Source organism: Procambarus clarkii, unplaced genomic scaffold (assembly GCF_040958095.1).
Source record: "Procambarus clarkii isolate CNS0578487 unplaced genomic scaffold, FALCON_Pclarkii_2.0 HiC_scaffold_157, whole genome shotgun sequence".
Taxonomy (NCBI): Eukaryota; Metazoa; Arthropoda; class Malacostraca; order Decapoda; family Cambaridae; genus Procambarus; species Procambarus clarkii.
This window is the reverse complement of record NW_027189190.1, coordinates 204-25,703: the sequence shown is the minus strand read 5'-3', so window position 1 is coordinate 25,703 and position 25,500 is coordinate 204. Positions and strand designations below refer to the sequence as shown.

At 44.5% G+C, this 25,500-nt stretch overlaps 1 protein-coding gene across 1 annotated transcript in view; it reads left to right on the top strand.

The window, feature by feature from the left end:
* Positions 1 to 25,218, top strand: part of LOC138361057 (metabotropic glutamate receptor 2-like) — a 220,701-nt gene extending 195,483 nt beyond the window's left edge. The window contains exon 3 of the mRNA XM_069320534.1: positions 24,733 to 25,218. Within this exon, the coding sequence (XP_069176635.1) occupies positions 24,733 to 24,821 (89 nt within the window). The 3' untranslated portion in view covers positions 24,822 to 25,218. The remainder of the gene's footprint in view (positions 1 to 24,732) is intronic.
* Positions 25,219 to 25,500: the final 282 nt, after the last annotated feature.

Genomic DNA, 25,500 nt, shown 5'->3' with positions numbered 1-25,500 from the left:
TGGATCCTCTCTTTATTATGCACCCCATACCCAAGCCGTGGGCGGTGGTGGAAAGGGTTACAGAGGCACATAATGGGTTCAGGAACTGAACCCCAGAGTTCCTTATCTAAGCAAGTGACAATCTTTTGAAACTAGTTACACAATTGTTAATGTTACATATACTTATGCATATGCAGAATATACAATCATTTACACAAATACATATTCACATCGATAATCTTTATATAACACAGGTGATTCAACAAGAGGCTCACAACAGTCACTATACCAGGCACTTTACATCTATGGTGAGTCACACAGTTACAAGTCTTGCTGCACACCCATCCAACTGGGCGGCAGCTTTACAGTCATTTGCTCCACACCCACCCAATTGGGCGGCAGCTTTACAGTCATGTTCTCCACACCCACCCAACTGGGCGGCATCTTTACAGTTATGTGCTCCACACCCACCCAACTGTGCGGCAGCTTTACAGTCATATGCTCCACCCCACCCAACTGGGTGGCAGCTTTACAGTCATGTGCTCCACACCCACCCAACTGGGCGGCATCTTTACAGTCATGTGCTCCACCCCACCCAACTGGGTGGCAGCTTTAGACCGCGCGCTGGATTCGTAATTCTGTGGCCCGGGTTCAATTCCCGGACCAGGTAGAAGCAAATGGGCAAAGTTTCTTTCACCCTGATGCCCATGTTACCTAGCAGTAAATAGGTACCCTGGTGTGTGTGTGTGTGTGTGTGTGTGTGTGTGTGTGTGTGTGTGTGTGTGTGTGTGTGTGTGTGTGTGTGTGTGTGTGTGTGTGTGTGTGAGCGAGAGAGAGTAGGCTTCAGTTGGAACCAAGAGGAGAATATGGTGTAGATGGTTACAGTGACACTGATTGTGAATAGTGTATAGTTACAGTGATGAGATGGTTATGGTGATGATGGTTGTGAATAAAGATGATTACAGTGTTGATGATCGTATGTAGTGTAGATGGTTACAGTGTTGATGGTCATGTGTAGTGTAGATGGTTACAGTGTTGATGGTCATGTGTAGTGTAGATGGTTACAGTGTTGATGGTCATGTGTAGTGTAGATGTTTACGGTGTTGATGGTCATGTGTAGTGTAGATGGTTACAGTGTTGATGGTCATGTGTAGTGTAGATGGTTACAGTGTTGATGGTCGTGTGTAGTGTAGATGGTTACAGTGTTGATGGTCATGTGTAGTGTAGATGGTTACAGTGTTGATGGTCATGTGTAGTGTAGATGGTTACAGTGTTGATGGTCTTGTGTAGTGTAGATGGTTACAGTGTTGATGGTCTTGTGTAGTGTAGATGGTTACAGTGATGGTGGTGTGTAGTGTAGATGGTTACAGTGATGATGGTGTGTAGTGTAGATGGTTACAGTGATGATGGTGGTGTGTAGTGTAGATGGTACAGTGATGATGGTGGTGTGTAGTGTAGATGGTTACAATGATGGTGGTGTGTAGTGTAGATGGTTACAGTGATGATGGTCGTGTGTAGTGTAGATGGTACAGTGATGATGGTCGTGTGTAGTGTAGATGGTTACAGTGATGATGGTGGTGTGTAGTGTAGATGATTACAGTGATGAAGGTTGTGTGTAGTGTAGATGGTTTCAGTGATGATGGTGGTGTGTAGTGTAGATGGTACAGTGATGATGGTGGTGTGTAGTGGAGATGGTTACAGTGATGATGGTGGTGTGTAGTGTAGATGGTTACAGTGATGATGGTGGTGTGTAGTGTAGATGGTTACAGTAATGATGGTGGTGTGTAGTGTAGATGGTTACAGTGATGCTCGTGTGTAGTGTAGATGGTTACAGTGATGACGGTGGTGTGTAGTGTAGATGGTTACAGTGATGTTAGTCGTGTGTAGTGTAGATGGTTACAGTGATGATGGTCGTGTGTAGTGTAGATAGTTACAGTGATGGTCGTGTGTAGTGTAGATGGTTACAGTGATGTTAGTCGTGTGTAGTGTAGATGGTTACAGTGATGGTCGTATGTAGTGTAGATGGTGTTTCAGGGGAACACTAGGAGCTGACGGGGAGGGGTAAGAGAAGGGGGATGAGAAGGAAGGGGGAAGAGGAGGGAGAAGAGGGGAAGGGTAAGAGAAGGAAGGGGAGGAAGAGAGAGGGGGGGAGAGGAAGGGTGGATGGGGGAGGATGGATGCGGAGTCATCCACCCTTCTCTTATCCCTCCCATTTCCCCCTCCTCTTTCCTTTCCTCCTCATCCCCTTCTTCCTCGTCCCTTTCTTTTTCTTACCCCTCCCGTCTTTCCCTCCTCTTTCCCCTCCACCTCAACCCCCCCTCCTCCGCATCCACCGTTCTCATGCCAATCTCCCCTCCTTAGCCCCTTCTCTTACCCCTCCTCTCTTCCCCTTCTCTTTCCCCTCCTCTCTTCCCCTTCTCTTACCCCTTCTCTCTCTACCCTCCTCCTCATCCCCTTCTCTTACCCATCCCCTTCTCTTATACCCCCTTATACCGTCCCCTTCTTCCTTATACCCGTCCCCCTCCTTTCCCCATTCTCATACCCCTTCCTCTCCACCCACACCCAGCTAGTACCCTGACCCGGCAACACCCACACCCAGCAACACCCACACCCAGCTAACACCCACACCCAGCTAGCACCCACAACCAGCTAGCACCCTCACCCAGCTAGCACCCTCACCCAGCTAGCACCCTCACCCAGCTAGCACCCACACCCAGCTAGCACCCACACCCAGCTAGCACCCACACCCAGCTAGCACCCACACCTAGCTAGCACCCACACCCAGCTAGCACCCGCACCCAGCAACACCCACACCCAGCTAGCACCCACACCCATCTAGCACCCACACCCAGCTAGCACCAACACCCAGCAACACCCACACCCAGCTAGCACCCACACCCAGCTAGCACCCACACCCAGCTAGCACCCACACCCAGCTAGCACCCACACTCAGCTAGCACCCACACCCAGCTAGCACCCACACCCAGCTAGCACCCACATCCAGCAACACCCACACCCAGCTAGCACCCACACCCAGCAACAATCACACCCATCTAGCACCCACACCCAGCTAGCACCCACACCCAGCAACACCCACACCCAGCTAGCACCCACACCCAGCTAGCACCCGCACCCAGCAACACCCACACCCAGCTAGCACCAACACCCAGCTAGCACCCACACCCAGCTAGCACCCACACCCAGCGACACCCACACCCAGCTAGCACCCACACCCAGCTAGCACCCACACCCAGCAACACCCACACCCAGCAACACCCACACCCAGCTAGCACCCACACCCAGCGACACCCACACCCAGCAACACCCACACCCAGCTAGCACCCACACCCAGCTAGCACCCACACCCAGCTAGCACCCACACCCAGCAACACCCACACCCAGCAACACCCACACCCAGCTAGCACCCACACCCAGCATCACCCACACCCAGCAACACCCACACCCAGCTAGCACCCACACCCAGCTAGCACCCACACCCAGCTAGCACCCACACCCAGTTAGCACCCGCACCCAGCAACACCCACGCCCAGCTAGCACCAACACCCAGCAACAATCACACCCATCTAGCACCCACACCCAGCTAGCACCCACACCCAACAAAACCCACACCCAGCTAGCACCCACACCCAGCTAGCACCCGCACCCATCAACACCCACACCCAGCTAGCACCAACACCCAGCAACACCCACACCCAGCTAGCACCCACACCCAGCAACACCCACACCCAGCTAGAACCCACACCCAGCAACACCCATACCCAGCTAGCACCCACACCCAGCAACACCCACACCCAGCTAGCACCCACACCCAGCAAGCACCCACACCCAGCACCCACACCCACGAGTTACAGGGAACTCGTCAACAGTGTTGACAGGGTGAGCTGCAGTGAGCTCGTCAGCAGTGCTGACAGGGTGAGCTACAGTGAGCTCGTTAGCAGTGCTAACAGGGTGAGTTACATGGAACTCGTCAACAGTGTTGACAGGGTGAGCTGCAGTGAGCTCGTCAGCAGTGCTGACAGGGTGAGCTACAGTGAGCTCGTTAGCAGTGCTAACAGGGTGAGTTACATGGAACTCGTCAACAGTGTTGACAGGGTGAGCTGCAGTGAGCTCGTCAGCAGTGCTGACAGGGTGAGCTACAGTGAGCTCGTTAGCAGTGCTAACAGGGTGAGTTGCAGTGAACTCGTCAACAGGGTTGACAGGGTGAGCTACAGTGAGCTCGTTAGCTAGTGCTAACAGGGTGAGTTGCAGTGAACTCGTCAACAGTGTTGACAGGGTGAGGCTGCAGTGAGCTCGTTAGCTAGTGCTAACAGGGTGAGTTGCATTGAACTCGTCAACAGTGTTGACAGGGTGAGCTACATTGAGCTCGTCAGCAGTGCTGACAGGTTGAGCTGCATTGAGCTCGTTAACAGTTAACAGGGTGAGTTCAGTGAACTCGTCAACAGTGTTGACAGGGTGAGATACAGTGATCTCGTCAGCAGTGCTGACAGGGTGAGCTACATGGAGCTCGTTAACAGTTAACAGGGTGAGTTCAGTGAACTCGAATTAACGAGGTGGAGCTTTGTCATTCAGTTATCATGGCGAGCAATATTAAGCTCGTGCGCATGGTGAACGAGCACTCATATTATTACGTTAATTCTAAGGTGAGCTATGTTAAGCTCATGAAGCATGTTAATTAACAATGCTAATGTTTAACGGTAATGCATTAAACATATTAGTTCTCTGAAAATTCACTTACCTATTAGTAAGTGTGCAAGTTTGTTCGTGTTGCGCTCCTACACTAAATAAGCAGAAACGAAAGAAAAACAACTCAAACAATTAATGCAAGTATTTATCACTAACTCTTAGTGCAGAAAACATGGTATTAAGAAGGTTTTCTTGGCAAACCTTTAAGCGCAAGTATAGTGGACCAGTGGTCCTAGTGAATTTATAATTAAATTCAGGAAATGCCAGTGGCATTGAGTGCTAGATTCTCTAGCCTAACATGATTAATTCCTAGGGAGTACTAGTTTCTCTAGCCTAACATTACAATTTAACTAGGAAGACTGAGTGTGGTCAATTACTACTTGTCGAGAATAATTCTAGCTCTGCAGTGAATTCAATAGTTTGGTCGCTGTGACTTGTACTTGTTTGAGTACGGACCATTGATTTTCACTGAGAGCCATGAAACATCTCAGCGAGTATCAATTGCACTACATTCAATCTGAGTTTATTACTCAGCTGTGTTTCTCCTTTTAGCTTGCTGCTGGAGAATTGATTTTCTGCTGACTAATTTATTATTGGCAGGCTTAGGCTTGTTCACATTCAGAACTTTACCAGTAAGTAAGTAGCCTCCTGCAGATTGGAGCATATTCATTCCCAATCGTTTAACATGTCCAGTTATGAACTGGTAATAGTAGTCGGCTCCTACTAGTACATCTACATTATTAAGGTGGTCAGACATTAATTTGTTGTCAGCCAATTTAATTTCACGTTCCTGCAGGAAGTGGGCTGTGTACCCCAGACCTTTAATATTTAAGTCTAAAGGTATTTGATCTACAACAATGGCTTGGACAGCCTTGGCTTGACTACCTAGTCGTACAAGCGGTTGAACTACTGTGTATTCATGGGTTCCTCGATTTATCATGGACCCTGACAAGTTTAGTTTTACCTGTCCTATTGGTTGTAAATTAAGTGCCTCTGCTGCCCTTTGAGTAATGAAAGTTCCCTGGGAACCTTGATCAAATAGTCCACGTATGGTGATCTTGGTTCCTCTGTTCTTCACTTGAAGTTGGGCAGTAGGCAAAGCAGCATCCACTTGAGATGCTTGTGAAGTTACGCTGTACACATCTCGCACCTTGCAGCACTGTACTTGTGTAGATTCTCTACGTCCTATTCTAGGATTGACATAATTAGTCCTAACTAATTTGCACAGTGCAGCATGATGTTTGCCCCTTCTACACCTATTGCAGGTGTTCAGTGGGGTGTCACAGCTGTTAACATTATGTGGTTTGAGACACCTAGTACATTTGTGTAACTGTTTGAGTCGTCTGACTCTTGTGTCTCTATTAGGATAATTAGTACATTTGTACAGAGAATGTTTTTGATTGCAAAACAAGCACATTCCCCATCCTGCAGATCGTTTAGGTGTTACCGGTTTAGGTAAAACAGTATTAGCAGGTTGTGATGGTTTTGCTGCTTGCATTTGCTTGTTATTTATTCTCTTGTGAGTACTTGGTGTACTCTGGGGAACCATTAACAGGCTCTTGGGGGTGCTCTTTGGACTATTAGGTCTCTTAGGAGCACCTGTGGAGTTATTAGCAGTGCTCTTTGGACTATTAGGTCTCTTAGGAGCACCTGTGGGACTCTTAGGCCTCACTGATGAATCAGTATTTGACTGATTCTGGTTACATGGATTATTAGCAGTGCTCTTTGGACTATTAGGTCTCTTAGGAGCACCTGTGGGACTCTTAGGCTCCACTGATGAATCAGTATTTAACTGATTGTTGTTACATTGAGTATTAGCACCTTGGTTACCTAGTGACAGTGTCACTTTAGGAGTTTCAGGCAAGGAAACTGATGTAGGTAGAGTTTTGGTGCATTCAGATTTAGCATTAATTGCTTGGTCTGCTGTATGATTGCTCATATTACGCAAACCTGTAAATATATCCTGCATTGACAGGGTATTACCATTCTGGCATACATATAATTTATTAAGTGTGTCACCAGACAATTTTCTTTGGATGATAATTTTAGTCATCCACTCAGTAGTTGGGTGATCCACCTCTTTACTGAAAGAATTTATCAGTGACTCAAGCTGAAAACTAAAGGCTTGTAAAGAGTCAACTGATTGTTCTGGTGAAGATAAATTTAATAATTGGTGCACAAGGTTTATAATAGTCTTCTCATTGTCAGCACTTACTTTAGAAGGCTGTTGTGAGCAATTGTGACCATTACTTGTGTTGCTTAAGGCTTCTTGTTTAGCCTCAGCTTTGATTACAGCTTCGGCTGCGGCTGCAGTATTAGCTTTATCATTTTCTGGTTCAGATTCACTGATCATTGCAGCTTCACTTGTTTCATCTGCAGCTTCACTTGTTTCTCTGGGTTCTGGTGATAAGCTAGTTAATTCAGTAGCATTATGTATTGAACTTATAGAATCCAGGGAACATTGAGAAGAGTGGTCTGAAATTTGATCAGACTCTGTAAACAACTCATCACATGAAGCTGTATTAGATGAGAGGTTAGAAAATGAAAGTTGATCTTCAGTTGTTGATCTTGTATAGTGATCAGTATTGATTAGAGGATTCTCCTCGTCTTGATTTAGCTCAAGTATTTCATCTGAGCTGAGTGTTAGCTTGGATACAGGTCTATTAATGATCTGATCCACCCACTCGGGAATATCTTGCTTCGCAAGCACCTCCTTATATCGGTCTAAACTGGTTTGAACAGAATGTTCATAGTTATCGAGATCAGATTCTGTTAGACTTAAGTGGTCTGAGACAGTATGACCGGCTTGGAGTAAATTCCTGTGGGTCTCGATTACAGTCTTGATATAGTCATATTTTTGGCTGGCGATCCTTATGGAACTTGCTAGTCTGTAGACGTCACCTGGGTCAGTTTCGACACAGAAATGACATTTCACAAGCAGTTTTCCTAAAGGAGCTTGAAGAGCTGTCAAGAATCTTGCATTCCTTTCTAAAGGATTCATTCTTGCGGTAAATTGAGCCTGTTAGGGCTTATGTAGCTAGTGGTATAGCTATAATCTGCTCCTTGATGTAGAGCAGGTATAAGTATTGACAGCCTGATAGGGCTTATGTAGCTAGTGGTATAGCTATAGTCTCTGCTCCTTGATGTAGAGCAGGTATAAGTATTGACAGCCTAATGTTTCTTGAGGCTGGTTGTAATTTACCTCATTTGGAGGTTAGCTACCTACCTAATAATAAGCAACTAAGATTTGAGTGGTACCTTGGTCTCACTACAGGTGTTCCTCAGCTTAGCTCTTCCAAATCAGCCTCGGATGGGTAGCAGACTTACAGTAACACTCAAAGACATACATAGAAATATGCAATAAAATAATTACACAATAAATGGTTAATCCCACCCTTGCTAGGGTCAGCACAAAAGAATAATATATGTGTCACTAACTAGCTCAAGCCTAGTCGTGAGAATTTCTACTTGAGAAACTACAACTATATTTAGTCTGTGCTTGTGCCAGATTCAACACAATCACAGCCTAAATTGCTACCTACTGAAGGTTGGCAAAGATTATATTATGGTGCAGTAATGTGCAAATAATTGTGCTGTGTTTTTGGGTTTTTTGTATTTTATTGTTTATATACACTCGTGTAATTATGTGTATAAGAAATTAAATGAACACAAAGGAATTAATTGTGTTTGGCAAGTATTCTACTGCCGTAAATATTACCTAACTCCTAAATGTACTCCTAATTGTGGAATAAAATATTATCAGGGTTAGTAATAATTAATTAGTATGAGATCAGTAATTTATATTAGTATACTGGATCCCTAAATGTTAATGATCCACTGACTTGAGTGAATCAGTAATTATAACATGGATTCAGGCTATAATGGACAGTCTGCTGACAGCCATATTGAAACATTGGTATAGCCTAAATGGTTAACACTTAATTGGTGTTAGTGATTAATATAAGGTTATGAGCTGTTGCTCTTGGTGACCTAAGGATTCTACTTCAGTATGAAGTGTAGGTCTAAATGTTGTGGGTAATTGGCTATGACCCACTAAAGCTATGTAAAGGTAGCTATGTTAGTGTGATCTAGACTAACTGATGTGTTACACTGTTAGTTGACACAATTAATTAAATAGTTAGTCTAGCTTCTATCACACAAGGATTAGTTATTAATGGTTAATATTTTAATTATAAATTTAATGCCTATCCGGTTCGATAAGGACCATAATGTGGGATATTTGGGTTTGATTCTGATTAATTAATAATTAAAGTAGTAAATTAAATTACGAAGGACCACCCGCTTTTAAAGTAAAGAGGGAAACTGAGAATTTCAGATCATTAGATAAAATTCTAGAAGAAACCAGTGACTATGGATATGACTAGAAAGTATGATCATAAGAATAATTAATGGGCTGTATTATTAAAACCAAACCTCAAACACCTACATTGGGGGGTTATTACTGGAGGTCAGTACGTCCAGGAATCAGTGTGGTTCGTTCACTAATTCTATTAATAATAATCTAATCCTATAATTAATGTTGAATATAATATTATTCATACAAAGAAGAACATGAATATGAGCATAATAATGAATTACAGTAAATCACACATTATGTTGAAAACATTCTTAATGTATCAAATTGCAATGTTATGAGTAAAAGAAATAAGCCTTAGCTGGTAATAGATTCCTTTAGATAACCCTGGCAGTCCTCTTAATCTCCAAGTTTGGTACACCGACGTCTGACACGGTTAACATGGAGAAGACAGCATGAGGAATTCGTCTCTCGAGCTGCAAAATAAATAACTACCAGTAGCAATTGATTTAACTGCTCAATACATATTCAAGATTATTGATATCTACAGAGAAATTTCTAATCACCTGTTATTAGGTGTTGTCGTGCCGCGTAACGCGCAATCACCCCGCTATTGTTAAACCTGTAAATGATGCATCAAATAAAAGGTACTTAGCTGTGGGCACTGTGTAAGTATTAAGATTGCCGTAATTTCGCATCCCAGGCTCCGGTGAACCTATCCTGGATTGATGCGTTTCAAGCTGGCTGATCACGTGTCGTCAGGAACCAAGTCTAGGGGTCCCTTATTTAACACCAGCACTAGTTGAAGATATTATCTGCAAGGTCGTTCACGCCTCACAGTGGCGGCTTTCATCTGTGGATAGACACACGTGTCCTATTTGCTGGACAATGGTGTCTTTTGTGAGTACGGTAAGCGTGGTTTTGCCTCCTTCTGGCTTTGCACGTGTCCGCTTCCCGACACCGTCACCGACTGAGCATGGCGTCGCGTCCCTCCCCCCACGCCGAGTCGACGTTCATTACACAAATTATTGGCATGAACATTAATATTTCTCGCATTCGCGCTTGAAACTCTAAAGACTGGACGGGTTTATTATTTAGAGGAACGGAATATTATTATTTAACTATTTAAGAATAGTAAAGATACAAGGGAGAGGAATTAATGTCTCCCCATAGCATTCATTGATGACGTTAACACTATCGCGAGGTAGACGGTATAATTCTAACGCTCTATTCGGCTTTTAGTTAGAGAACAATTCGTCTGCAATCAGTTGTCATACAGAATGCTTTAATTATGGAGAATCGTATTTAATTCTCACACAAATTGTATATAATGTGTTTTACTGTAAAGAAATCTGACGCAATACTAGCGTCAGATGACGTGAGAATTCTAGCCTAATGCACAGATGAATTATTAGTACAGGAGAATTCTACGAGTTGTTAATTTTACTTACTACAATATTAATATGATTAGTAATAAGTAATGAGAATACAACAATGCTGTATTCGATGTTGGAAATATCCAACAAGGACTGAAAGAGACAAAGATGATCTGGACAAACTAAGGAATGGTCCAACAAATGGCTACTAGAGTTTAAGTGAAGCAAGTGTAAAGTAATGAAAATATGTGTAAGGAGCAGGAGGCCGAACACAAGGGACCAAATGGGAGGTGACATCCTTGAGGAGTCAGGAAGAGAGAAAGATTTGGGAGTTGACATCATGCCGGACCTGTCCCCAGAAATCTACATCAAAAGGAAACTATCAGCCACATATTATTGGGTGGCAAAACTATGTATCTGCCTTTGAGTAAGGGATCATTCAGATCCTTGCATATGACATGTCAGATCAGTCGTGAAGTATGCAGTTCCAGCATAGAGTTTACATGTAGACAAGCTCAAGACGATGTTAGAGAAGTTCAGAGGTACACTACCAGAATAGTACCCGAGCTGAAGGGCTTGAGCAACGAGGAAAGACCGCGTAATTAAATCTCGTCACTAGACGACAGAAGAAGTAGGGAAAACATGATTACAACCTACACAATTCTTAAAGGAATTAACAGGGGGTAGACAAACTATTTAGCACGAGTGGTACACGAACAAGGGGAAACAGGTGGAAACTTAGTTCCCACATGAGCCACAGAGACATTAGAAAGATTTTTTCAGTGTCAGAGTTGTTAACAAAAGGAATGTCCTAGAAAGTGATGTGGTAGAGGCAGACTCTATACTTTCAAATATTGTTATGATAGTGCCTAATAGGTTCAGGACCCTGTACGCCAGTTGATTGACAGTCAAGAAGCGGGATCAAGGAGCGAAAGCTAAACACCCTTTGCACAACTTGGAGAGTTCACTTACACAACTCAGTTTCTACGGCGTCTGAAGTGTTTGTTCTTGAGGTTGTTGCGAGTGAAGTTCTTCATCTTCCTCTTGTGGTTCTTCCTGTAGAGCATTTTGTTTTGCAGAACATTTCTGGCCAGGTGTTTCTTATAAAGACACCTGGCCTGGGTGTTGATGCTTGGCTAGTGTAGTTGGTGTACTAGCCAGGTGTACTACTGGAGCAAGGAACTACCTGTACTGTACAATTCTCTCCCCTCAGACAGTGATGACTGACGGTGGGCCCAGTGTAGGAGGTTTCCTACCACACTGTCCTGAGGGCGACACTCAAGGTTTAGCTCGCTCCTACACTCACCAAGCATGGTCTTCACATGGTCCACGGCAATCAGGTCTGGAAGGTACTGGTTGTTCGGATACCTGGTCAAGTCCGTGGACTGTGGACTCTGCTCAGATATCCAGGTGGGGAATATTTGCATGTGTTTGACGTACACATGGACAATGGCGTCAGGGCGAGGCATCTTATAAATTTTGACCAAAGACCAAATGAACCCGAGATCCAAGTGTTTCCGGTAAGGATTAAGGATTTGGTCACCGGGGACTAGGTGGTCCGTGGACCAGATGTACTCGCAGACGGTGGCCAGGTCCAGGAAGGTGAGGGCGTGGTAGGCACACGTGCCGTACACTCGCTACAGAAGCTGCTCCAACACCTTCACCCTACACATTGGGATACGAAATTTGTGGAGGTAGTTCACGAAGCACTCCTCAACTTGCAGGTGTGTAGAGTCACTGTACAGGTACGTTCCATCTCCACACCTGTAGACGCCCACGGCGTGGCTTACTTCATCATCCTCCTAAATTATTACATAAACAAATCCTTCATTGGGTGCCATCTCTACATTTAAATTAGACAATTCAAAGTTAAAAATAAACTAACAAAAATCCCGTATTAGTCGTGGCGTTTCCTACATAATATAAAATTTGATTTCGAAGTTGAAGAGAGGTCGTGTGTTCCTGAGATGAGGATGGAGCTTGTCCACAATCTTGTCCATGTCGCTGAGGGCTGCCACAGTCACTCCTGTATAATGATCCGCGTTGCTCCCTGGCCAGCTCCTGTGGATATCCTATGTAATGATGTGTAGAGTATGGGTGGAACACAGCTAATATTTCCACACACACGCACACGTGTTATAATTTAGTGCACTGTAGTGACTATTTATATGATGGTATCAATTATGGTTTTAGTGGCAGAGGTTGTGGTGGCACTGATGGTGGTGGTGGTGGTGGTGGCAGTGATGGTGGTGGTGGTGGCAGTGATGGTGGTGGCGGTGGTGGTGGCGGTGGTGGTGGCAGTGATGATAGAGGTGGTGGTGATGGCAGTGGTGGTGATGGCAGTGATGGTGGTGGTGATGGCAGTAGTAGTAGTGGCTGTGGTGGTGGTGATGGCAGTGATGGTGATGGTGGAGGTTGTGGCAGTGGTGGTGGTGGTGGTAGTGGTGGTGGTAGTGATGGTGGCAGTGGCGGAGGAAAAGTAGATGCAAAAAATATAGACCAATAGCTCAAACTTCACACATCATAAAAATCTTTTAAAGAGTGTTAAGAAGTAACATCACAAAACCAATGTAATAATTCGGTGTCAGAGTCAGTCAGCATTTACTGTTCAGAATGACACTGTGTACATAACCCTGAACAAGCCGGGTTCACAACAACTGGGCGCTCCCGCCTCTCACAACTACTGGAACAGGATGACACCTCCTTAGATGACAAGGAAGACAAGCACATCGCTGATGTAATATATACAGATCTGGCAGCAGCTTCCGACACATGTGACCATGGTGATATTGCACATACATTGAGCAAACATTTCTGGCAAAGTAGGGACATGGATCTTTAACTTCCAAACGAACAGAACCCAGAGTGAAGTAGTCAACATTGTAAATACTGACTACCCACCATGAAAAGCTCAGTCCCCCAGGGCACTGTGCTTGCTCCAGTACTTTCGCTTATCCTCATATCTGACACAAAGGATACAAACTATAGTACTGTGTCATCCTTTGCAGATGAAACTAGGTTTTCACGAGACCAGCAAAATATAAGACACAGCAAACCTCCAGTCTGATGTTAATCAGGCCTTTCAATGTGCACCAGAAAACAACACGATGTTGAATGATGATAAGTTCCAGCTGCTGCGCTATTGGAAAAACCAAAATAACAAAATAGAAACCACACATTAAACGCAGCTAAACCACCCTATTGAAAGAAGCTAGCAATGTAAAAGAATTTGGAGTAATCATATCGGAGGACCTGACGAACACAATAAAATAGCTGTAACAACTGCAAGAAATATGACATGATGGATAACAAGAACCTTTCAAACAAGAGATGCCATACCGTTGATTCTTTTAGAACACTAGTGCTCTCTAGGGTGGAATATTGTTGCACACTAACAGCCCCATTCAAAGCGGGAGAAATTGCAGACCTGGAGAGCGTGCAAAGATCCTTCCTAAAATCAACTAAATAAATATTAATTATTGGACCACATAAAATTTTAAAATCAATATTCCATAAACCGTAGGCAGGAGAGATACAAAATAATTTTAACTTGGAAAATACTACAATCTGTTTCCAAATCTGCACACGGAAATAAAACCACTCCAGTGTCCAGACCTGGGCAGACTGAAGGACTGGTCCAACAAAGAGCTACTATAGAGTTTAGTTCGAGAAAGTGCAAAGTGATTAAGATAGGTGTAGAGAGCAGGAGGCCAAACACAAGGAAACCAGTTGAGAGATAAAATTCTTCAGGAATCAGGAAAATAAAAAGATCTCAGGGTTTATATCATACCAGACATGTCCCCTGAAGCCCACATCAAAAGGATAAAATCAGCATCATATGCAAGGACAGCGAACATAAGAACTGCTTTCGTAAACTTGTGTAAAGAATCATTCAGAACCTTGTATACCTCGTATGTCAGACCAAAACCGGAATATGAGGCTCCAACTTGCAGTCAAACACAACGAAGTTAGACAAGGTTCAGAGATTCCACCAGGCTATTGTCCCCGAGCTGAGGGGTATGAGCTACGAGGAAAGATTGCTGAAACTAAACCTCACGACACTGGAAGACAGATGAGTTAGGGAACACATCATCATCATCACCTATTAAATTCTCAGAGGAATTAACAGTGTCGATAAAGACAAACTATTTAGCGCGGGTGGTAAGCGAACAATGGAACTCGGGGGGAAAACTTAGTACCCAAATGAGAGCAGTGGTGGTGATGACAGCAGTGGTGGTGATGACAGTAGTGGTGGTGATGACAGCAGTGGTGGTGATGACAGCAGTGGTGGTGATGACAGTAGTGATGACAGCAGTAGTGGTGATGACAGCAGTGGTGGTGATGACAGCAGTGGTGGTGATGACAGTAGTGGTGGTGATGACAGCAGTGGTGGTGATGACAGCAGTGGTGGTGATGACAGTAGTGGTGGTGATGACAGCAGTGGTGGTGATGACAGCAGTGGTGGTGATGACAGTAGTGGTGGTGATGACAGCAGTGGTGGTGATGACAGTAGTGGTGGTGATGACAGCAGTGGTGGTGATGACAGCAGTGGTGGTGATGACAGTAGTGATGACAGTAGTGGTGGTGATGACAGTAGTGGTGGTGATGACAGCAGTGGTGTTGATGACAGCAGTGGTGGTGATGACAGCAGTGGTGGTGATGACAGTAGTGGTGGTGATGACAGTAGTGGTGGTGATGACAGCAGTGGTGGTGATGACAACAGTGGTGGTGATGACAGCAGTGGTGGTGATGACAGTAGTGGTGGTGATGACAGTAGTGGTGGTGATGACAGCAGTGGTGGTGATGACAGCAGTGGTGGTGATGACAGCAGTGGTGGTGATGACAGTAGTGGTGGTGATGACAGTAGTGGTGGTGATGACAGCAGTGGTGGTGATGACAGCAGTGGTGGTGATGACAGTAGTGGTGGTGATGACAGCAGTGGTGGTGATGACAGTAGTGGTGGTGATGACAGCAGTGGTGGTGATGACAGTAGTGATGACAGTAGTGGTGGTGATGACAGTAGTGGTGGTGATGACAGCAGTGGTGGTGCTGACAGTAGTGGTAGTGATGACAGTAGTGGTGGTGATGACAGCAGTGGTGCTGCTGACAGTAGTGGTAGTGATGACAGTAGTGGTGGTGATGACAGTAGTGATGACAGGAGTGGTGGTGATGACAGCAGTGGTGGTGATGACAGCAGTGGTGGTGATGACAGCAGTGGTGGTGATGACAGTAGTGGTGGTGATGACAGCAGTGGTGGTGATGACAGTAGTGGTGGTGATGACAGCAGTGGTGGTGATGACAGCAGTGGTGGTGATGACAGTAGTGATGACAGTAGTGGTGGTGATGACAGTAGTAATGACAGTAGTGGTAGTGATGACAGCAGTGGTGGTGATGACAGCAGTGGTGGTGATGACAGCAGTGGTGGTGATAACAGTAGTGATGACAGTAGTGGTGGTGATGACAGTAGTGGTGGTGATGACAGCAGTAGTGGTGATGACAGCAGTGGTGGTGATGACAGCAGTGGTGGTGATGACAGTAATGATGACAGTAGTGGTGGTGATGACAGTAGTGGTGGTGATGACAGCAGTGGTGGTGATGACAGTAGTGATGACAGTACTGGTGGTGATGACAGCAGTGGTGGTGATGACAGTAGTGATGACAGTAGTGGTGGTGATGACAGCAGTGGTGGTGATGACAGTAGTGGTGGTGATGACAGCAGTGGTGGTGATGACAGTAGTGATGACAGTAGTGGTGGTGATGACAGCAGTGGTGGTGATGACAGCAGTGGTGGTGATGACAGCAGTGGTGGTGATGACAGCAGTGGTGGTGATGACAGCAGTGGTGGTGATGACAGCAGTGGTGGTGATGACAGCAGTGGTGGTGATGACAGCAGTGGTGGTGATGACACTAGAGGTGGTGATGACAGCAGTGGTGGTGATGACAGTAGTGATGACAGTAGTGATGACAGTAGTGGTGGTGATGACAGCAGTGGTGGTGATGACACTAGAGGTGGTGATGACAGCAGTGGTGGTGATGACAGTAGTGGTGGTGATGACAGCAGTGGTGGTGATGACAGTAGTGGTGGTGATGACAGCAGTGGTGGTGATGACAGCAGTGGTGGTGATGACAGCAGTGGTGGTGATGACAGCAGTGGTGGTGATGACAGCAGTGGTGGTGGTGATGACAGTAGTGGTGGTGATGACAGTAGTGGTGGTGATGACAGCAGTGGTGGTGATGACAGCAGTGGTGGTGATGACAGCAGTGGTGGTGATGACAGCAGTGGTGGTGATGACAGTAGTGGTGGTGATGACAGCAGTGGTGATGACAGCAGTGGTGGTGATGACAGCAGTGGTGGTGATGACAGCAGTGGTGGTGATGACACTAGAGGTGGTGATGACAGCAGTGGTGGTGATGACAGTAGTGATGACAGTAGTGGTGGTGATGACAGCAGTGGTGGTGATGACAGTAGTGATGACAGTAGTGGTGGTGATGATAGCAGTGGTGGTGATGACAGCAGTGGTGGTGATGACAGCAGTGGTGGTGATGACAGCAGTGGTGGTGATGACAGCAGTGGTGGTGATGACAGCAGCGGTGGTGATGACAGCAGTGGTGGTGATGACAGTAGTGGTGGTGATGACAGCAGTGGTGGTGATGACAGCAGTGGTGGTGATGACAGCAGTGGTGGTGATGACAGCAGTGGTGGTGATGACAGCAGTGGTGGTGATGACAGTAGTGGTGGTGATGACAGCAGTGGTGGTGATGACAGCAGTGGTGGTGATGACAGCAGTGGTGGTGATGACAGCAGTGGTGGTGATGACAGTAGTGGTGGTGATGACAGCAGTGGTGGTGATGACAGCAGTGGTGGTGATGACAGCAGTGGTGGTGATGACAGCAGTGGTGGTGATGACAGCAGTGGTGGTGATGACACTAGAGGTGGTGATGACAGTAGTGAGACTAAACTAACGGGTTTATTGAAACTATATATATATATATATATATATATATATATATATATATATATATATATATATATATATATATATATATATATATATATATATATATATATATATATATATATATATATATATATATATATATATATATGCAACAATGATCACAAAAACACTGATCCAAGTATGCAGAATAACCACATATGAAAAATAGAAAATGCTTAACGCGTTTTCGGCTAATTCGCCTTCATCAGAGCAAAGTAGAATGCTACTTTGATTCTACTTTGGTCTGATGAAGGCGAATTAGCCGAAAACGCGTTAAGCATTTTCTACTTTTCATATGTGGTTATTCTGCATATATATATATATATATATATATATATATATATATATATATATATATATATATATATATATATATATATATATATATATATTCAGTTTGGGAGGAATATAAAATAATAAAATAACTCAATATTTAAGACCCATTGTAGAATTACTTTAAATGTATTAAATTGTCTAATGTAAGAAGCACACAAAGGTAGGAAGTGTTTCCTACCACTAACATCCTGGTAGAGAGTCTAGGCACTTCTCCCTGATTAACACACGTTAAATATGTAGTGGTTTGGTCTAACCAAGATCATCAATAACACATCCAATTGGCTATCCTGGAAGAGTCAATATTTCTCTACTGTTAATGTCACATGAACGTTGCAGTTTTTACGTTGTGGTTAATTGTGTAAAATTATTTGTGTAGTGAAGAGGATTGAGATACAATGTAATTGTTGTAATCAGTTGAGAAAAAATTTTAAGATTTTAAATAAATTTAAAATTTAAATAAATTTGATTTTGCAAACCACTTTGTTGGATTTGTCAATAAGTTTAATTGTAGAAAACATTTACTTCAGAAGTATCCAATTCGACTGAGAAGTCCTCAAGGGACTCTTAAGATGATTGTATTCCTTGTGTGTTGTCTGCGCATCCTGGTCCAGGGTGAGCATTACCATATTGGCCTCTCAATCTTAGAGTACACCTGTGGGTTAGTCTCTCACTGATAGAACTAAGGTATATGGCTTTAAGATACATGGAATATCTCTTAAGGGTTCTAAATCAGTATCTTCACTACACTGGGTGGACCTAACAACCTCTGTAGGGTAATTAAGGCCACAAAAGCTTACTGACCAGCCACCAAGTATACTTTAGCTCTGAGTATTGTCCTGGACTGAAGTATATTCCCAGTCTACACCAACAAGATGGGTACACATCTCTGTGTGTATGTGTATATATGTATGTATGAGTGTATGTGTGTGTATGAGCCCGTCCTCAGAGGAAATCCATTACCATTGAGACAATTCCTCGCTCGCTCAAACCACCTGGATACTTACCTAGATATTTGTGATAGTTTGAAACCATATTACAATTCCAGTAATAGTCTACATGTAAACTGGCAAGTGAACCTTTGTTCTAAACAGATTATTCTCAAGTTATATCTTTATTATATTTTAAATCGTTGGTGTAAAACACAAAAAACCTATGCTGAAATAGTTTTCTTCGAAGAATTTTGTTTTCTGTAAACGGAATTCTCGGGTACACTGAAATAGTTTTCGAATTCCACATTTCAAATTATCGTCACTAGTACACAGAAATAACGTAATCAAAACTAACCTAACCATTGACAGAGAGTTGATATTGGCATACTTATGTAGTCGTTCTCAATCCTTTCCTGTGAGTGGAATTTCTTCCTGAGGACAGGTTGGTGTGTATATATTTGTGTATGTGAACATACGCATATAAGAGTGCATATGTGTGTGTGTGTGTATTATACATCAATTATATATTATACCATGTGACCGAAAGTAAGAGATCAATAATTTTAGAGTGAATATTCCCTATTTTTCTTACCTTTTTCTTCGCGTGAGAAGGAAGCTGAAAAATTATCTTTCCAAAGCTCATTTTCACAGTTTTATTTGGCTTGGCGCAAAGAAATGTGTTAACATTGTACTATAAGAGCAAGAAGACTGCCGAGTTGCTCATCAACAACTCTCCTAACATCAAGCAAAATCACTTGAGAGAGACGAATGTCTTTTATGCCTTCACACGCCCACTTGGAGACTGTCAGCCACAACGAACTCAATATATAGGCAAGACAACAACATCCCTTTCAAGACGGTTATCAGTGCACAAGCAGCAAGGCCATATTAAGGAACATATAGTCTATACATAACCAGATCATCACCAGATATATCCTCACAAACACCAAAATAATCGAGAAATACAGTGACAACACAAGACTGGAAATGGGCGAGGCATCAAGCATACACATGGGCCATGTATCAACACCCAACTACCACCACATTATACTCTGCCAACTACCACAACACGATGGAACACGCATCATTACTGCACCAGCCATCATGTTTCTGGAGGGTATGTGTAACAAAAAGGAGGCCTGGTCGAAGACCGGTCCGCGGGGACGCTAAGCCCCGAAATCATCATAACGACCAGTTCAATGGCATGGACGCGGCTCAGAGGTAAACAATGCGCTTGTTGAATTCACGTGACATCACGTCTGAGATTGGTTCATGATTCTCGAGCCGGGAAGCTGCATCTTCTTTCATCTTACTCCCATGACTCCTGCTCTCACGGACTCCAGTGTTGGGTACACGCTTCTGGTCTGGTCACGTCACACACAGTCTGGTCACGTCACACACAGTCTGGTCACGTCACACACTGTCTGGTCACGTCACACACTGTCTGGTCACGTCACACACTGTCTGGTCACGTCACACACTGTCTGGTCACGTCACACACTGTCTGGTCACGTCACACACTGTCTGGTCACGTCACACACTGTCTGGTCACGTCACACAGTCTGGTCACGTCACACACTGTCTGGTCACGTCACACACTGTCTGATCACGTCACACACTGTCTGGTCACGTCACACACTGTCTGGTCACGTCACACACTGTCTGGTCACGTCACACACTGTCTGGTCACGTCACACACAGTCTGGTCACGTCACACACTGTCTGGTCACGTCACACACTGTCTGGTCACGTCACACACTGTCTGGTCACGTCATACACAGTCTGGTCACGTCACACACTGTCTGGTCACGTCACACACAGTCTGGTCACGTCACACACTGTCTGGTCACGTCACACACTGTCTGGTCACGTCACACACTGGTTACGTTACACACTGTCTGGTCACGTCACACACTGTCTGGTCACGTCACACACTGTCTGGTCACGTCACACACAGTCTGGTCACGTCACACACTGTCTGGTCACGTCACACACTGTCTGGTCACGTCACACACACTGTCTGTTCACGTCACACACTGTCTGGTCACGTCACACACAGTCTGGTCACGTCACACACACTGTCTGTTCACGTCACACACTGTCTGGTCACGTCACACACAGTCTGGTGACGCCGAGAGAAACGAGCACCTCCAACAACACATATTCACCAACACATGATGCGAAGTTAATGAGACGAGTTGTGTCAGATGAGGATTGAAGGATCCTTCAAGAGGACTTGAACAAGCTGAAGAGATGATCAGAGAAATGGCTACTGGAGTTCAACACGAGCAAGTATAAAGTTATGGAAATAGGACTAGGTGATAGGAGACCAAAGGGTCAGTACACAGTGAAGGAAAACTACTTACCTGTGACGATTAGAGAAAGAGACCTGGGCGTGGACGTAACACCTAATCTATCTCCTGAGGCACATATACATTGTTTAACGACAGCAGCGTACTCAATGCTAGCAAAAGTTAGAACATCATTCAGAAACCTAAATAAGAAGGCAATCCGAGTGCTTTACACTGCCTCACTGAGACTAGTCTTAGAGTATGCCGCACCATCATGGAGGCCCCACCTAAACAAAAATATAAGGAAACTGGAAAAGGTTCAGAAATTTGCGACGAGACTCGTCCCGGAGTTACATGGGATGGGATATGAAGAGCGACTGAACCTCACGATGTTAGAAAAAAGGAGTGGGGAGATATAATAGTAGCATACAAAATACTTAAGGGGATTGACAGAGTGGAAATAGACGAAATGTTCATACGGAATACCAACAGAACAAGCAGACATTGGTGGAAGTTGGAAACCAATATTAGTCATAAGTTCAGTCAAAGCGGTCCCCGTGGCGCAGTGGAAATCACTCGACCGGCGCTTTGCGAGCGCTTTTACCTGGGTTCGTATCCTGGTCGGGGAGGATTGATTGGACGCCAATCCTTAATTGTACGCCTTTGTACACCCAACAGTGATTGTGTGCCTTGCTGTCAAACGATTTGGCGGGTCATATTCCAGGGGAAATTAGGATTTTGGACCTGCCCGAAACGCTATGGGTTCTAGTTGCGTTACAAGAATATAAGACCTCTTGTATTTATACATAATAAAAAATATTATGTAAGAATATATTAATGTCAGAAAGTTTTCGTTTAGCGAGAGAGTGGTGGGGGATACAAAATGAACTAAAGGAGAACATTGTGGATGCAAACATTATTCATAGCTTTAAAACTGGATATGATTGAGAACAGATGTCATAGCTTTAAACATCCGAAGGCTGTGTCATAGGTTTGTGTCAAGAGACTTGTCAAGAATTTGGTGGTGGTGGACCTTTAAATGTTTTCTAGGGGAATAGATGATTTTACTTGAGCCTAAAGGGAAATCAAGGAGTTAGGAGAGTTAGTGGGAGCCGGTGGCTAAGCGGATATTTATATGGTCCTCCCAACTATTGCGATAAATTACAATATCATCCACGTAAGCTCTACATTGTGGTATGTCTTTTAGAATTAAGTTCATTAGATGCTGGAAAGTTGCTGGGGCATCTTTCAGCCCAAAAGGCATTACAGTGAATTCATACAACCCATCTGCAGTTATAAATGCACTCATCTCCCTGCTCTTGGTGTTAAAAGAATTTGCCAGTACCCTTTTCACAAATCTACTTTGGTTACAAATTTGGCTTTACCAACACTGTCTATGCAATTATCTAATCTAGATATTGGAAAATTATCATGTACAGTTATTACATGATAACTGTACATTTAGCTTACGGTAGTCAATGACCAACCTGTGAGTTCCATCCTTCTTTGGAACCAAAATACAAGGACTGCTCCAACTGCTGCTGCTAGGTCTCACCAATCCATGTTAAAGCATGTAGTCAACTTCTTTCCGGATGAGATTCAACTTGGCAGGGTTGACTCTATATGGGTGTGACTTGAGTGGTTGGTTGTCTGTCACCTCGATGTCATGGTGAATAATGAATAACTGTAGTCTGGGTGGGAATATCGCCAAAGATGTCTGCATGAGAAGTCAGCAACTGCTCCAAATCCTGCTTCTGTTCTGATGACAAATGTTCCACCATTTTCTGGACATTAGCCAAACACTCCCCATTGCTAAAAATATGCTACATGAGCATTAGGTACATTATCAAAATCACATTCCCCATTTATTCTCATCTACATGGACTACACTAAGCACCTGGTTGGTATTGGTAGTTCCCTTCTGTATTAGTTTCATTCTATTACGTGTACTACTATTTCCCATCTCTTGAGATCAGGTGTCTGGATTACATAATTGGTGGGACTGAGTGTCTTTATCACTGTATAGGGACCTTGGAACCTTTGCAACAATGGTGGTCCCTGTCAGGCCATTAGTACCACCACTTTATTACCTCCCTCAAAATGTCGTCTCTTTGTCTTTTTATCATATTCTTCCTTCATTTTGCCTTGAGCTTCTTTAAGATGAATTAAGACTTAAGTTCCCTTCTTCATAAATTTTTGTTTAACTTGTCTTGTAATTTATCGACATAATTTACCTGCACAACACCTTTGGGACTTCCGACCAACTTATCTCTTAAGATGGTTAGTGAACTTCTCACATGATGGCCAAATACTAATGAGTTGGATGAACACCCCAGGGACTCCTGATAAGTATCCCTCAGTGCCATGAGCATCAGTGGAAGACCATCATCCCAGTCTCTGCCAGTTTCCATGCAACTGGTTCTCAGCATTTGTTTAAGGGTTTGGTGCATCCTTTCCAAAGCACCTTGGCTCTCCGGATGGTAAGTAGTGGATGTCTTATGGAGGATGTCAAACTCCTCACAAAACTGCTGAAAATCTTTGGAAGTGAAATTGACCCCATTATCTGTCTGTATTACTTTTGGTAAGCCAAAAATAGTACAAAATTTCATTATGTGCCTAACTACCACTTTCGTTGTAGCATTTCTCACAGGGAATGGCTCAGGAAAGTGTGTAGTCTGACACATCATGGTGATGATATACATATTACCACTCTTGGTTCTAGGCAATGGGCCTACTACATCAACAATAATATGGGTAAAGGGTTCCTCGGCTACCACAATTGGCTGTAAAGGAGCTTTTGGTATTACCTGGTTTGGTTTGCCAGTTTTTATACATACTGGACATTCATTACAATACTGGATGACATCTTTCTTTAATCCAGGCCAGGTAAAATACTTGCTTATTTTATTATATGTTTTTGCAATACCCTGATGACCGCCTATTGGTGAATCATGGGCTACACTTAGCACTTTTTCTCTATAACCCCTCGGTAGGACCACTTGATTAACTACCTCCCAAGTGTGTGACACAGGTGAGCTCCTAGGTCTCCACTTCCGCATCAACACCTCTTTAGTGTAGTAATAAGTCATAGCCTCCGATTCTGCTTCTAGTTCAGTTACTACCATATTATGCAAGTCAGTCAACGTAGGATCAGTTCTTTGCTGATAAATAAAATTTGATTTTAATCTCAAGTCTGAAGAGCCAGAAGTGGTAACTGGACTACACTCTTCCCTATCCCTTTTCCTAGGTGGTTTGGTGGAGGTGTTCCCCATCCTGTTCCCATCTGCTTCTTCCAACTGGGCCATAAAAGTGTCACAAAGATCCACTTCACTATTTAATTTGTTAACCTCTAATTTTGTCTCCTGACTTACATTATTGGGAGTTTGTGATATTTGAGACTCTGATTTTGACTGGGTCATGGCACATGCTGGGTACATTATCTTGTCCTCAGGATCTGTCCATGCCGTAATCACCTCTGGCTTAGTTAGCATTATTGGGTGGTCATCTGTTACGGACCCGGATCCAGCGTCCGAGCACGGAGCAGTGACGACCGCGCCATCTGTGGGTCAGCTCCCGAAACCCCCTCCAAATGGACGAAGACACCTGGTGAGGACGAAGTGTACTGGCCACAAGGGCCAGTTTCCAGTCCGGTTCAGCTCACAACACAGCCGCTGCTGACCTCTGGTGAGGTGGTGCTCAGACAACAGCGCCATCTATGGAGTGGATACGTCGGGCGTTTGTGTCTGAGCCTGTAAGTGAGGTGCTTTAGTGTGTCCCTGTTATTGATGACGTGTCTGCTTACAGAGTCGACCTGGGACTGCTGTGATGGAAGTTGGGTCAGTCTACCCAAGGCAGCCGTCCCCACACCAAGTGCTTTGCTGCAGCAGCTGTGAGTTGCCTCCCGGAGGAACACTGTGGTGTTACCCTGCCAGTGAAGTGGCAGTTGAAGGATGGTCGTACCCCGGACCGACTGCTGGAGACGATTAACCACTGGGGTATTGTAGACAGGAGAGTGATCTGTGGTATCACACGAGGCTCCTGACTAGGGCGCTACCCTAGTATCGCTCGTGGAGTGGCCTGACCAGCGTTGCTGATCCGGAACCTGCCAGCTGTTCTGCTGCACTTGTGGTTGACGGCCTCCACGGCGGTGCCCCCAGTGGAACTGTGTTTTGGCTGGCCTGTGTCAGGGGTAGACTCAGCTTGATCGAAGGATTCATCAAGAGACCACGAGAGCACCGAGGATTTGGCACCGAGAGGATCCAGCGTCTTCAGGAGAAGACGGCCATGTATATACTTCCCCTGTGTAGTGTTAATACCCCTCCCCTTGTGTAACTTTTATATATTACTTATTGGTGAAGGTAATTATAATCTTAAGTTTTTGCCTTTCTTTCCCTTCCCCTTTTATTTTACTTGCGTCACAGATCTCATCCCTTGAAAGCCACTACTGGCCTGGGGCCGGATACCCTTCCTCTAACGACATCAGAGTACGAACCCAGTTGCGACCCGAGAGGGCCGTAACATCATCTCTTTTAACTCGATTACCAGCAAGATCATTCCCCACAATTAGATCAA